Raw genomic sequence first — 15,071 nt, forward strand, 5'->3', positions numbered from 1 at the left:
GGCACAGGGGACCTTATGGGGTCGTGGAAATGTTCCATCCACCTCAGTTATGGGAGAGGCTGGAGCTGTTTATACACACTTAAAACTCATCCAACTGTTATGTCTGAAAGGTAAATTTTACTGTATGTAAGTTAAACCTCCATTTAAAACATTTCTAGTAAAATAAGGGATTTGGAATTAATGACTTCCAAAAATGCTCCAAGTCTAAAATCTTGGATATCCTCTGATTTGTCTTTTTAAAACCATTTTTTCACTTGGGCCGTACCGGGTCATCACTGCTGTATGCGAGCCTTTTCTAGCTGCGGCAAGCGGAGGCTCCTCTTCACTGCTGTACGGGGCATCTCACTGCGGTGGCTTCTCTTGCTGCCGAGCCGGCTCCAGGTGTGCGGGCTTCAGCAACTGCAGCTCGAGGGCACTAGGGTGCAGGCTCGGCAGTTGTGGCCCCCGGGGTTAGTTGCCCGAGGCACGTGGACTCTTCCCAGACTAGGGATGGAACCTGTGTCCCCCTGCCACAGGCAGGCAGATTCTTAACCACTGGACCACCAGGGCAGTCCGGATTGTTTGGATTCTGATGTGGGATAACTAGCAGGGCTGATGTGGGATAGCCAGCCTCGAAAGGGGGCAGACCTAAGCCTGTCAAGGTGTCGGCTTTGCCCCAGGTCTCTGCCGTCAGAGCCCCTCCAGGGGCAGCAGCGCGCAGGACCGGGCTCAGAAGGCACCCCTGCCCCGTGGAGGCAGGACCCTCGTCAATGACAGCTGTTCTTCCATCTGTTCTAAGACACGGCCTCTGGAGTTGCAGCCACGTCTGTGTTTCGGTAGCAGCTGCACAGATCCGCTAAGACACAGGAACTTCTCTAGTAGGTGTCACTATTGTCAGCAGGAGTGAGTGGGAGGCATTCACTAATTTAATGAACAAAAAGTCACAAAGGAAAAAATGATGAGGGAAGTGGAGAGACAGCAGTCAGGAGTTGGCGACTTGGCTCGGATCACAAACATACATTTCCGCCATAGAATCTTTATTTTACATGTTTGCGTCACAGCAAGAGAATCCATCCTCTATATCACCCTGATCGGAACCCCCACCCGTTATATGTTTACATAAATACTCTTCAATGATCATCAGCGTTTAAAAAAGAAAAAAAAATACTGACAACTCCCTCTGCATCCCAAACTAACCCGGAAAGCAAAGAATATTTACAGACATTTTCTCCCCCAAATGAAACTTATTTTCTGGATTGGATGTGTCTGAGTTCTTTTGAGGTCACATGACCAGGCAAATCCAATTTTACGATCTGCAGAAGCTGCTTAAGGCGTCAAGAAACCCCCTTGTGCAGACAGGATTTTTGGATCCTTTTGTAATGAGTATTTTAAATGCTAAGAACGCTGACAGCTGGCTCCCTGACTGATCTGCCTGCCCACCACCAAACCTCAGACCCTGCCTCGAGACAAACTTGCTGTCTTGGGAGTAAGCTAAGTTCTCTGTCTGATCTTGACCTTTACTGACTTCATCGGGGACCCCCTTCCCAAACGGCCGGAAGCCCAAAGGTCCCTGGTGTGACAACGAGCGAATCCTGGCTCCAGCATCTCCCTGTTCCTCCCCTGGCTGCGTTTTTCACACAGCCCCGCAGGGGAGGTGCGTGTCCATGTCCCAGAAACACTATCTGTCAGGCACACACCGTGCAGAGTGGGCGGGTGCATTGCCAGGCGAGAGGAGAGGCCCCGGGGGAAGCTGGAGAGCGTCCCGCTTGCCAATCAATAACTGCGTTCCAGGTGGAAGTGACAAGGACTAGCATCAACTCAGGTGAAGCTCTTAAGACCTCCTGCCCGAAAACACCGGGAGAGAAGCGGAGTAAAGGAGCAGATCTTCTAGAAAGTCTGGTGTGGTTTGTTTCTGATATACCAAGAGGTATTAAGACAAAATCTAATTTAACTTCTTCAGTGGGAAAACCATCAATTTACTGAATTCTTAAGAAGAAGAAGAAGAAAAAGCCGCAGGCCACAGCACCCTGGACTCAGCCGATTCTGAATCTGCTCAAGGTTGGGGTGGGTCAGGGAAACAAGGGTGAGGCGTGGCGTGTGGGGCAGGAGGAGGGGTGGGCAAGGACCCGGCTCCTCTGAAGTTCAGCTGCCGGGCAGCAGGAAGCACCAATGGCCCCAGTGCTCCGTGGGGTGTGTGGGGCAGACTGTCTCAGGCCCCAGGAGACGGCCAGAGCCGCTCACAGTGAAAACCAGCATCTGTGACAGGGCTCCTTGGTCGGTGAGGACTAAAACAACACATCCGTTTCCATGTGGGGGCAGAACACCACACACGGTCGAAAGCGATCAGACATGCTCGGGATGAAATTCTCCTGAGCTTGGAAAATACATCCTTCTCACAGCTGCTAGCAGAAAATGATGCAATGCACCAAGGGCTTCAGCCTGTGTTCCCAGGCTGAGCCCACGTGGGACTGACAGGCCTGGGCCAAGAGGGGGGGAGGGGGAGGGGCATGTGGGTCGTGGGGACCCGCAACAAGGGAGCAGACCCCTTGCCCTGACAGCCCTACAGAGTGGCATTATGAAGAGACTGGGTGCTGCCTTCACTGGCTGGATATGTCCAAGGGCAAAAAAAAAAAACAACCCTGTAAATTTTACTCTAGAGTGGTTTCTGGAAAGAAAACTGGGCTCAGGCTCTGATCTGAGAAACCCTCTTTTACACTAGAACGAGCCTCTCCTCACGAGAGCGCGAGCCCCCAGGGGTGCTCAGCAGACGCACCGCTGCTAAATGTCACAGCACCCAGGGACGGAGAACTAGGCTAGTGGGGTCTTTGGCCACTGCTAAGAGCCAGGGTTAAGAGATCAGTGACTTCAATCTGGAGAAGGAAATGGCAACCCACTCCAGTATTCTTGCCTGGAGAATCCCATGGAGAAGCCCGGCAGGCTACAGTCCATGGGGCCGCAAGAGTCAGACTTGACTCAGTGACTAAACCACCACCACCACCACAAGAACATCGTGACCTGACCACGCCCTGACATCAAGAACAAAGACTCTGACCCCAGAAGTAAACAGGCCACTCCCTCAGCTTTCCTAGAAAAGCACTTTGCTGAGTTTTCTGGGTGCTCAGCATTTTTTGTTTGTTTGTCTTTTCTCCTTGTGTGGCCCTGCAGGAAGGCTTTCTCTCCTCAATGTGTGTTAGGAGCACAAACTTGTAATCAGTACCAAGATGATATTCTAATCAATAATAGAATCTGTTTTTATTCTCAATGTGTTAGATTTGTCCCTCCTCACCCCAAAATGTTTACTATCAGCTATGCTTGGGGACAGAACATTTTCATTCATATAAATTATTTTCATAATCAGAGAGGAATGTGTGAGCCTGAGATTCAATTTTTGAAATAAAATGTTTACTCTGAAAAGCCAGACTTGTCCATAGGCTCACAGTAGCAGTTGGACAGTGGCAGTTGGACTCATCCTGTGCAGAGTTCAGTTAATTCTGAAGGTTCTGTGATGTGTGGTCGCCATGGTAATGTGGTAATACACATTCCACATTCAGTGTGTTTGTGAGCTGAGAGCTTCATGTATGGTGGCAAAGAGAAATGGGTAACCTGAATTGTTTGGGAGAATGTCTCATCCAGAAGGCGAGAAGCGACACCCCTCAAATGTCAAGAACATCAAGAACCAGCTGGATGAAGAGAGTTTGTTTTTGGCCACATAATAGGGTGCACCCTCTAACTGACTCAACTGAAGAGCTCCCAGAGGACCAGCTGGAGGAGCTATCCATTTCAACGTTGGAGGAAGAGGCTCTGCCCAACTCCACAGCCTGTGAACAAGCCAGTGAACACGCTCCCCAGGAGGACATGGCGGTGGAGCCGCCTCAGGCCGGGGCTGAGGACGAGCCTCTGAGGACGGTGGACGAATCCGGGGAAGCCTATGAACACGCTCCCCAGGAGGATGTGGTGTTGGATCTGTCCCAGGCTGGGGCTGAGGAACCGCCCCTGCATCCCCTGGAGGCAGCCGGAGCAGCCAATGAACATGGTTTCACTGAGGACCTGCCAGTCAACCCAACTTGTGACAAGACCGAAGAGACTCCATGTGTCTCCAAGGTGGCCCTTTCAGAATGTGAAAGTGACTGCTTCCTGGAAAATATTAGCAACAGTGATACAGAACAGAACTCAGCCTCTCCATATGACTGCTGCCCTCAGACACCAGACGAGTACATGGCAGATAATGAAGATTCAGAGACGATGTCAGACAACTCTCTAATCAGCTCTTTGGAGAATGGCAAAAATGTCATCAGTGATGATGAAAAAGACCAGGAGGAAGTGTGAACGCGGGGCCCAAGTTGAAAAGGCTCTCGTCTGAATCCCTGAAGACCTGGACCTGGACCCCATCCTGGACCCCAGAGGCGGTGGAGCCCACACAGCACGAGGAGCCTCATTTGGATCAGAGTAGGGGAGGCCTCACTGCTTCTCTCCTGAGGGCCCTCATTTAGTACAGCTTCAGTTGTTTTGTTGTATAGATTTAGTATTAGTTTTATCTAGTTTTATCTACAAGTTCTGTATGTATCTGTATGTTCAATGTTTATAGGTAAGGTTTTTCATTAAAGTTTTAAAGTCTAAAAAAAAAAAAGAGATCAGTGACTTCAAAAAATAAAAAAGGGAGAGATCAGCGATTGTTCTTACTGTCCAAGAAGTACTTTTCTATCAAAATACACACAGCTTATTAAAGGAAAACAGATCCTTTACCTCCTAGAATCTCGCAGCCAGTGGCACTTCCGGTCCACAGCCGGTTTCTCAGAGGAGGCAAGGGTGTTTCTCGCAGGCAGATACAGGGAGCAGGGGCAGAAGGCGAAGCTATAAATACCACTGATCACTCCTGACACGCACAATCCTCTCTGCCCGATCCTCCAACACTGAAAGGGAGGGTTTAACCGCCCCGACAGCGCCCAGCACGGGCTGCTCAGGCTCTAACCGTCAGGCTGCAGCGAGCGGCTGTCAGCTGGGCAGAAGACCTGGCTCTGGACCCCAACCCCCATCCTCACTCCAGGGTGAGAGCTGAGCGCTGCTCACAGCTATTCAAGCGACAGAGGGACAACCACGTGTTTATGGAACAGGACGAGGAGCTTAAATAATTTTGAAAATACTTGCATTACCACCGCCTGGTCTTAGACTGGGGCCTTGATTTTCCTTGCTCATCGGCCTGACTTCAAACCTTCTTGCCAGTTACAACACAAGAGGTGGGCAGATGACCTATTTGTTAGGAAGGCCGCGGTCTGACTTTCACTTCGGATCCACTACCTTCTCTCACCCATACCGTCCTGGTCCTGAAGGGTCAGGACTGTACAACTGCAGCCAACTCAGCCCTTCCGTGAGCCTAGAGGTGCCCAGAGAAGGGGACACGGGGGTTTGAAGATGGTCGAGCCTGGGGGCTCCTGCCCACCTGTGACTGCGGGGGGCCGGGGCCTGCCCACACCTGCGCCCTCATCTGCGTGTACTGTCGTCCCTGTTTCCAGGCCAGGAACTGAAGACACCTCCATGGAGACCCTCAGGGTGGCAGGGGTGGGGGCTGGGGAGAGGAGGGGGTGTCCCTCAAACCTTTGGTTCCTGCCAAGAAGTCTATGGCCTTGTCAAGGACAGCAGCTCGCAGGACAAACAGCAAACGTGTCCTTCGGAGGGGAGCACCGGAGGGGGTATGGGCCACGGCAGGAGACACGGTCCTGAGGTGCGGGGATGGCGTCTACACACAGGCAGACAGGAGTCTGGAAAAATGTCCCTGTTCTCCGGGCCACTTCCTTCTGTCACACGCCTCCGAGTTAACTCAAAAAGAAAAGTCCCTTAGATAATACTCAGGGCATATTTCCTGGCTCCTGAAGACAGGAGAACACACAAACCTCCCCGAAAATATCTGTGGAAAGGCAAAGGGCAGGGTCAGGCCAGGGGCTCGCTCCTCTCCACACTGGGCCGGGACCGAGCCCCGTGGAGGTCTGCCAGGAGAGCACAGGGGGATATCAAAGAGCGCACAAGGGCACGTGCGTCCTCACGGTCAGCTGGGAGGAGACGGGCACAGGGGAGGGGAACCACTGTTTTCTTAGTAGAGACTCTTCAGGTTCCTAAACCGGGGATGCTGAGCGGCACCCCTAAATCTTGTGGCTTCTCATCGACCCTTCCAGGCCAGCGGTCTGAGAAGCACCCCCAGCTGCCATCACCGTCTGGCACTCAGGAGGCGAGGGAGGGCTCAGGCTTCTGACACACACGCGGGTGCTGGGAGCCACCTGCATGGCCAGCACCCCACATTCCTGACACGGTGTCTCAGTCCCCGTCTCGGGCCCCGCTACGCCCTGGGTCACGGTGGACCTTCTGGGCTTGCCCCGTTATTCAAAGGCCTCGGCTCCGAGCGCAGCGGCAGTGCCGTTCCCACCCGTGCTCAGCCCCACGCTCTGCAAGTTTGGAAGAGAACCTCACTGAGATTCCTGAAAGGGGCTCCCCACCCCCAGACCCCGAGAGTAAAACCACTCAGTCACACTGGAACACAGGGACGAGGTCCGCGCCACTCCTCCGTTCCTAAGTCCTGCCCGGCTCACAGGGAAAGCTTGCTTAGACTAAGGGTTTGCTTTAACAGGACCCCTCCTGCCCCAGGCTGCTCCTGAAGGAAAGTCCTTCCCATTCCCCCGCTTCTGAGCACACAGAACAGGGGCAGCTGTGAGAGGAGGGCCAGGGCCGCCGGAGACGGCGCTGCCCTGGGCTGCTGGGGAAGCCAGGGAAATCCCAGCAGGGGCGGCTTTTCGAGCTTAAGAACACAATTCTGTCCGTCCATCAGGCAGCAAACCATTTGCCACCAGCAGAGCCCCGATGGACGGTGACACAGCGGCCCTCAGACAACCGCTGCCCCTGGTCACTTTCAGAATTCGGGACGAAAGTCTGGGGCGACACCCGGGGCCGGGAACCCTGGGGCAGGCTCCTCATGCCTCACTGAGTCTCGACTTCCTTAGTCAAGTAACCTCATCTGTTTTCTCCCCGTGGACGCAGCGACACTTGTCCCCCGCCCCCGCCCCGGCCTTCTCTGTGAGTCCCTGAGCCCCCTCTCGACAGCGGCTCGCCTCCTGATGCCCCTTCCCGGGCCGGCGGGCTCCCCCATCTGCCAGCGCTCCCTGCTACACACTGGGTCCCAACTGCGTCTCCCTGAAGAGCTCCCCAATTAAAAAGCGGAAATAGAAATTAAAAACAAAGGCTTCCTTTCCCCTGCCTCCTCTTACACTCCCTCCCCGCCACTCCCACCTGAAGGAGAATGCGAGCTGCCTGTCACCAGCGTGCACCCGGCATCCAGAAAAGAGTGAAAAGTTGGGTCTCCGTGGCGCTTGGCTCCAGCTGCGAGCTTTGCGGTGTCGCCGTCGCGAGGGGCTGACGCTCCCGCTGACCAACCGGACTGCGAATAAATTAGAAGTCTCTGCCAGCGCCCCTCCGAGCCGCTCCGTCACGCGCTGCCTTCCCAGTCGGCCTGCGGCTCCACCGAGCCATTGGTCACCTTCTTGACTTTCTTCATATTCTCCATTACCCCTGATGTCGTCACTCTGAGTGAGGGAAAAAACAACAACGAGGGAAACCTCAGTCTTTGAGTGAAAGGCTGCCCGCACTGCAGCCCAGCGGCAACCAGGGGTGCAGGGTGTTGGCTCTGAAGTCGGACAGACCCGGGTTCAAATCCTGGCCTGCTTGATGCGAGCTGAGCTGTGTGAGCGTGCCTGGTCACGTGACCCCGCCTTGTGCTGCAGGATAAACATGATCCTGACTTCCTAGAACTGTCATGACAGGCAGCCAGGTGCTCTGCTGTGCTGAGTCACGGCACGTCAGCTGTTAGCACAACCAACGTTAATCTCTCTCTCTTCCCGTCACAAAGTTATATATATATATATATATATATAAAACTAGTCACAATTATGACACTATTATCTGTGTCGTAATTAACATTCTGGGGAAAAAAAGCTAATCAGCTATAGATACTTTATACTAAACAGCCACAGTGGCTCACTTCTGAGACCTGGGACAGAACCACGGGTTTGGAGGAACCTTCTGGGCCCAAAGACTCTTTGACGGTTACAGAGACTAGGAGTGAATCACGACATCCCTTGAGGAGGTAGGGTCCAGGAGAGGACAGCCTCCTGCCTCACAAAGTGGGAGCCAGACAGAGCCTGAGGCTCTCCGTGTTCACGACGCAGCCGCGTGGCTCCACCACAGGAACACCAAGCAGACACGAGCTCCCTCGGTCGGCGGAGCCCGGGGGACTTCAGGGCGCCGCAGCGACGCTGTACGCCTCTGTAACGGCGGGTACACATCTGTCCAAACCCGCAGAGTGCGCAACACCAAGAGCGAGCCCTGCTGTAAACTACGGGCTGGGGTTACGATGGTGAGTCAGCGCAGGTTCATCAGTTGTAAGGAAAGGGCCCTGTGGAGGGGATGCTGCTGATGGAGGAAGCTACGCACATGTGGGGTGGGGGGCACACGGAGGGAATATCTGCATCCTCTGTTCAATTCTGTTCAATGAAGCTAAAAACGTTCTACGAAAGAGCCTTAAAAACAAACACCCCGGCCCAGCATCTCTGAAGTACTCTAAGAAACATGAGGCACCTCTGTCCCCCATCGTGGACCAAGAGGAATTTCCTAATCAGTGAAGTAAAATTCACAGCCAACCCAGCACTCTCTCTCCAAGGACCCTTCCCATGCCCCCACCAACTCCCAGATCCTGTTACCTACAAATGGCAACTCAGTGGCTCTACACAAGGCACATCTAGTGTCTGTCCAGCTGGATCTATACAGTAGACAAACGACTGCACGTGGAGTGAGGAAAGAGAAGTTTTTCTCCCTTCTTTTCTGTTGTCATGTTGCTGCTGTGACCAAGCCTCGGGGTCATGCAGTCCTCCCCCAGGGCTGGGCTTTTCTCTTGGGTTATCTGTACATCTGGTAAAGCCACGACCGGGAGGTGGTTCCTGTGAGAACCGAAGGATTCCTGCAGAGGCTGCTGGTGAGTGTAAAGTGTTGGTTCTGTGGCTGCCGCACCGTGTTAAGAAGGCAGAGGAGCTCAACACATGCGGACGCCGAGGGCAGGGCACCAGGCATCACAACCCAGGGATGGCTCAGACGGCAGGCTTGGGACAGCCTTTGCTCCCTTGCTTTCCCTAAGGAAATACTCCTTGCCACATGATGGCCCAAATGAGAAAACCACATTCCCTCTATCATGACAGGCCTGGGGTGAGAACAGAGAGTGATGAAGCTGGAACTGGTGCTCTCAGGGGGCCTAGTGCCCAGCAGAACGGACAGTCTTTCAGATGGACACGCAGAGCCACCCCAGACATACAGGATGGAAGTGCCAGGACGCAGGCCTGATGACGGCCCAGGATGAGGAACCACCTCTACCGGGGTTGGGTAGGGGACGGGGGGATGCTCTGAAGCTTGTATTGAAAGATGCGGAACAGCAGCAAGATGCAGGTGGAGGGAGGAGGGCAGGGGAGTTTCTGAAAAGCAACCTAACAGGAAGAGGCATTTTGTAAAATGTGGTCCCAAACAAATTACAGCAAAAAATAAATGTATACTTAACTCTGGGCTCCCCAGGTGGTGCTGGTGGTATAGAACCCACCTGCCAATGCAAGAGACATAAGAGACGCCAGTGCGATCCCTGGGTCAGAAAGATTCCCTGGAGGAAGGCATGGCAACCCACTGCAGTATTCTTATCTGGAGAACCCCAAGGACAGAGGAGCCTGGTGGACTGCAGTCCACAGGGTTGCAAAGAGTCAGACACGACTGAGCAACTTAGCACACACGCATGCTCAACTCCAGGTGGACTCTCATCTGTGCCTTTTCAACCAGCGGTCCTGGCTCGGATTCTGTTACTTCTAGAAAAGGTATATCTGGCGGTTCCCCTGCGCTCCCCTCCACAGGGGTTTCTTCCTCTGCACAACAGGAAGCTGGTGTTTGGGGCCCAGAAGTAGGCTCTGCTTCCAATTACTATTTCCACAGAGGAGCTGAATGCATCCTACGCTGCCCGACCTGCCCGCCAGCCCAGCAGAGCCTGCCGTGGGTCAAGGCTCAGCCTCTGAACTGGGAAGAGAGAAAAGCTGCCTGTGCTGGAGGCCACACACTTCAAAGAGTGGACAGGGAGGGAGGAACTCAGCCGCAGGCGCGTCATCAGATACAACTGCGGACCTAGCCCATCAGAACTCATCAGTTTACAAGCAAATATTCTCAATCACTATTCACTTCTCTAGAAAATGACTGCCCCTTCCCGGAAAACAGGACCCTAGAGTCACTTAGCCTGTGACTCAGAAAAGCTCTTTTTACAGCTCAGATATAGGTCAAGTCACTGTGCTAACTGGGAAAAGCCATCAAGTTATCTGACAATGAAGGCCATGCGAGGATCATTAGCAGACCTACAGATGACTTGGATGATTACACTGTCAGACCTGAGCTTCCACCGGCAGGCCCAATGGGAAGTGGGGCTACGCATCCCCAGTAGTTCTGAACAGGCCAAGGATATCCCCAAGATCTTGCTGCTAAGTTGCTGGCAGCAGGCTCCAAGGATGCCTCAGATGATGGCAAGTTCTACTTCCCCTGAAAAGACTAAGTGATGCTTGGCAGATACTGGACCTCAAACTGAATACACAAGCCTGGGGCCTGAGTATCCATCTCCTGCACCTAAACCCAGAGGGACCAGCTCTGGAGCGATAATCTGCAGAGAGCAGCTGCTCCCATTCACACCACGCTGCTCAGTGAGGCAGGCTCGAGGCCGGGGAGGGAAGGAAGGGGGGCGATAATCTGCAGAGAGCAGCAGCTGCTCCCGTTCACACCACGCTGCTCAGTGAGGCAGGCGCGAGGCTGGGGAGGGAAGAAAGGGGGGCGATAATCTGCAGAGAGCAGCTGCTCCTGTTCACACCACGCTGCTCAATGAGGCAGGCGCGAGGCCGGGGAGGGAAGAAAGGAGATTCTTACACAGATTCCATTTCCAAGTCATCTTCTTCCTGAGAAAGCTGTAGGTATGGGTTGTCTGAAGCTGGACGGAACTTATACCCCGTGAGAACAAAGAACACCAGCGTGGCCATTTCATCCAGGAGCTGCGAATTTTAAAATCACCACCAAGTAAAGGGATTAGAATATCGCTCTTCAGAAAGCAGTGGAACCAAACAAACTGCCCCCCACCCCGCCCCCCAGTAACCCACCGCTCACTGATCTGCCACTCAAACGCAAAGCTGACCGTTGGGGACCATGTTCCTTAGGGGACTTGCTGAAGCCTTCTGCCTAGAGAGGGCTTCCCTTGTGGCTCAGCTGGTAAAGAATCCACCTGCCACGTGGGAGATTCAATCCCTGAAGGTTCAATCCCTGGACTGGGAAGATCCCTTGGAGAAGGGAAAAGCTATCCACTCCAGTATTCTGTCCCACAGAATTCCACTGACTGTATAGTTCATGGGGTCGCAGAGTCGGACATGACTGAATGACTTTCACTTCTTCCCAGAGAGGACATTTGAGAGTCCTTGCTTTAAGTCTTCACTGGCATCTTTGAAGAGCTCATTATATACATACATTTCCCTATAACGTCCAAAGCACCAAGTGAGAGCTTCCAAAAACTAGTCTCTAAATCATTTGGTGACTATCCAGTAGTTAAACTAGCTCTAGAATACTACAAAGACAACTTTATTACTGAAATAATAACAATAGGCAAGAAGAAGGGAGGTCTGGATTCTAAGCTATTCTAAGCCCTATAACTGAAGGATTGGGCCCCATTTCATTGAGGTTTGAATTATACTGGGCAAGGCTTTCTCTGCCTGGGGTTTTTTTTCTCTTCAAGGACTTTTAAAATTGAAAACTACATCAGTTCCAGATTTCTCACGTAATCCAGCAGCTTTCCTGGACAAACACATCTTAACTGTGGACCAGAAGAGACAGACGGTCTTAGTGGCCACTGCCAAATAAATCTGGAACCATCTCAAGTTACCCTGAGACTTCCTGCTCAGACACAAGTTCCCTGGCACTGTCCCCTGAGCCGCATACCTGGTAGAGCCACTTCCACTGGAACGGAACAGCGAGTTTGAGGAGAAATGCAATAATCCTGGTGAAGTATATGTAACATACGATCTAATGAGGAACAGAGAGACAAGAATAAAGTCAGTGCAGAAATCATAGCACTGCTTTCTTCCAACCGTCTGCTAAGGGGAAAGCAGCTACCTGAAGAAAATTATTTGACACTTACAGTGCTAATTAATCAGAGAAGGCAATGGCACCCCACTCCAGTACTTTTGCCTAGAAAATCCCATGGTCAGAGGAGCCTGGTGGGCTGCAGTCCATGGAGTCACGAAGAGTCAGACACGACTGAGCGACTTCACTTTCACTTTTCACTTTCATGCACTGGAGAAGGAAATGGCAACCCACTCCAGTGTTCTTGCCTGGAGAATCCCAGGGACGAGGGAGCCTGGTGGGCTGCCGTCTATGGGGTCGCACAGAGTCGGACACGACTGAAGCGACTTAGCAGCAGCAGCAGTGCTGATTAATAAATCAGCAGAGAGAGAAACTCTCCACTACTTGAGAGGATGTCCTCTTTTTCTCTAGGTGACTAAGATATTGATAACAATCACTTTTGTGAACAGGATATTTTGCTCTTAACTCCTGAGTAACCTCCTTCTCACCTAATTCTCATACATTTTTGGTGGTGGTGGTGTTCAGTTGCTAAGTCATGTCCAACTCTTTGTGACCCCATGGACTGCAGCATGCCAAGCTTCCCTTCACTATCTCCCAGAGTTTGCTCAAACTTATGTTCATTGAGTTGGCAATGCCATCCAACCATTCATCCTCTGTGGCCCCTTCTCCTTTTGCCCTCAATCTTTCCCAGCATCAGGGTCTTTTCCAATGAGTCAGCTCTTCTCATCAGGTGGCCAAAGTATTAGAGCTTCAGCATCCTTCCTTCCAATGAATATTCAGGGTTGATTTCCTATAGGATTGACTGGTTTGAACTCCTTGCAGTCGAAGTGACTCTCTCAAGAGTCTTCTCCAGCACCACAATTCAAAAGCATCAATTCTTCAGCGCTCAGCCTTCTTTATGGTCCAACTCTCACATCCTTACATGACTACTGGAAAAACCACAGCTTTGACTTCATGGACCTTAGTCGACAAAATGATGTCTCTGCTTTTTAATAAGCTATCTGGGTGTGTCAGATGTCCTTTAAAGGAGTAAGTGTCTTCTAATTTCATGGTTGTAGTCACTGTCCACAGTGATTTTGGAGCCCAAGAAAATAAAATTCTCATACATAACCCACCGATTTCCAGCCCCAAAGGCTAACAGTTTTTCAGTCCCAGGCTTTGAGAAATGTTTTCCAGCAATAACAGCAAAATAAAACCATACGGGGAAAACAATGGCTTTTAGTCCCTTCAGGAGATCCTGTGAATGTTCGAGGTCTACAGTCAAGAGGAAGGACCAGTCATCCTAAGTGCCCTAGAAAGAAGGCCATGACAAGGATTCAACATGTGGACCCACCGGAGCGGACAGCTCACTGGGCTGTGCCCAGGGCAGACAGACAGGCTTACGGGGAAGGGACTGTGCAGACTGACAGTCAGTGCCAAAACCACAGATGAAAACTACTCTGAAACTTTCGTCTGGAAGTAGGCAAGCAAAATTCTAGGAGATCCATAGCTTATACATTCCGGGAAATTATGACCCTAATATTTGATAGCAAGTTCTCCTTTTGGTGGTACGCTTATATGGACTTTTTGTGTTCACTTCAGTCATGTTTTTAGACATGATCCCAATTTTGTAAGCCAATTTTTTTAAAAAGTTAAAGGAACAGCTATGCATGGCGTTCGCCTGTACATGGCGTTTGCCTAGAAAAGAATCTAGAGAAATAATGACTGAACTGTAAACTGTAATACCTGGGGGAGGAGTAAGAAAAGGGAAGGAACAGAAGGTTCAGGGTCATAAATGGCTTTCACTGTGTTCCTATCATTCTGCATTTAAAAACTATCAAGCATGTGTTACTTTTCTGAGTATGTAAAGCCAGATGTAAAACTAAAACCTAGTAGTAAGTAATTCAGGTACTCCGGGGAGCTAGTTCATTAGCTCTATTTCTTGAATTGACCTTATTCACAGACTTAGGGATTTTTTACTCACCAAGACGTAGTAATGTCTGAAAAGTTTCAGCTTCGCTAAGTTAATAGCAGCTGGGGAGAAGAAGACAACACCATGAGAGGCTGCTGCTTTTCTCATTTTTAAAGCTTGTCACCAGCAAGCACACTCGCGGTCCAGAGGCCGAGGCTAACGCAGATGGGGGCGCCACCAGGGGGCACCTCTGTGGTTCTGGACATGAAGCCTGGCAGGGTCTCCCCCCATCTCCAGGAAGGATCTGGGAGTCGTGGGGGCAGCAGGCCGGCGCCCCCAGCTCCAGCAAACCAGCGCTCCTTCCCGTCCCGGGTTCAGAAGCTTTAAACGGCCTTCCTGGGAGGATAGTGACACCACAGAAATTAGCAGACACTATAAATCCCGACTCTTCCAATCCGCAAAGCCATCATTAAACATTTCAGCTCTGCCACCGCGCTACAGAGCTGCAACTCTACTAGGAATGGTCTCAGGGGACTCTCCAGCTAACTGAGGGTGTAAACCCAATTAACCCATGGGTGTGTGTTGCAAATTTCACTTAGGTTTTCACTGTGTCTTGTAACAAAACCCTTTAAAAACGACCTCCCCAGCTTTGTCCTACCTCCCAGAGTGCTCAAGGTCAGGGAGCCAGGAACAGCTAACTTCCTGCCACCACCAACCGCCATGAAATATTGATGACCACAGAGGGTAGCCTAGCTCCCTCTCCGATTAGCGAGCCTTTCATTCATCATCAACCTTCCGGCAGGAGGCAAATTAATTTTGCTTAACGGCATTTAATTACTGGTTCCCTTTAGGAATGGAACTGTGGATGGTGACGGATTGACTTCCCGTCTCCCTCCTCTGGCTCGTGATTAGTGGGGGGGCAGTTGAGCTTAGGTTCCCAAAGAGATTCCTGAAATCCTAAATTAACCTTCAAGGTGATCACCAACTAATAGTATCTGTAAGAACCTGCTCTGAGAAACAGAATGGGCCG

General features: G+C 51.6%; 1 protein-coding gene across 1 annotated transcript in view; it reads right to left on the reverse strand.

The window, feature by feature from the left end:
- Positions 1–999: 999 nt before the first annotated feature.
- GPR107 (G protein-coupled receptor 107) overlaps positions 1,000–15,071 on the reverse strand; it is a 58,321-nt gene continuing 44,249 nt past the window's right edge. The window contains exons 15-18 of the mRNA XM_010856799.1: positions 14,114–14,163; positions 12,007–12,090; positions 10,951–11,072; positions 1,000–7,544 (exon numbers count right to left, since the gene is read on the reverse strand). Coding sequence (XP_010855101.1) covers positions 7,448–7,544; positions 10,951–11,072; positions 12,007–12,090; positions 14,114–14,163 — 353 coding nt within the window. The 3' untranslated portion in view covers positions 1,000–7,447. The remainder of the gene's footprint in view (positions 7,545–10,950; positions 11,073–12,006; positions 12,091–14,113; positions 14,164–15,071) is intronic.

Source organism: Bison bison, unplaced genomic scaffold, assembly GCF_000754665.1.
Source record: "Bison bison bison isolate TAMUID 2011002044 unplaced genomic scaffold, Bison_UMD1.0 scf7180017864375, whole genome shotgun sequence".
Taxonomy (NCBI): Eukaryota; Metazoa; Chordata; class Mammalia; order Artiodactyla; family Bovidae; genus Bison; species Bison bison.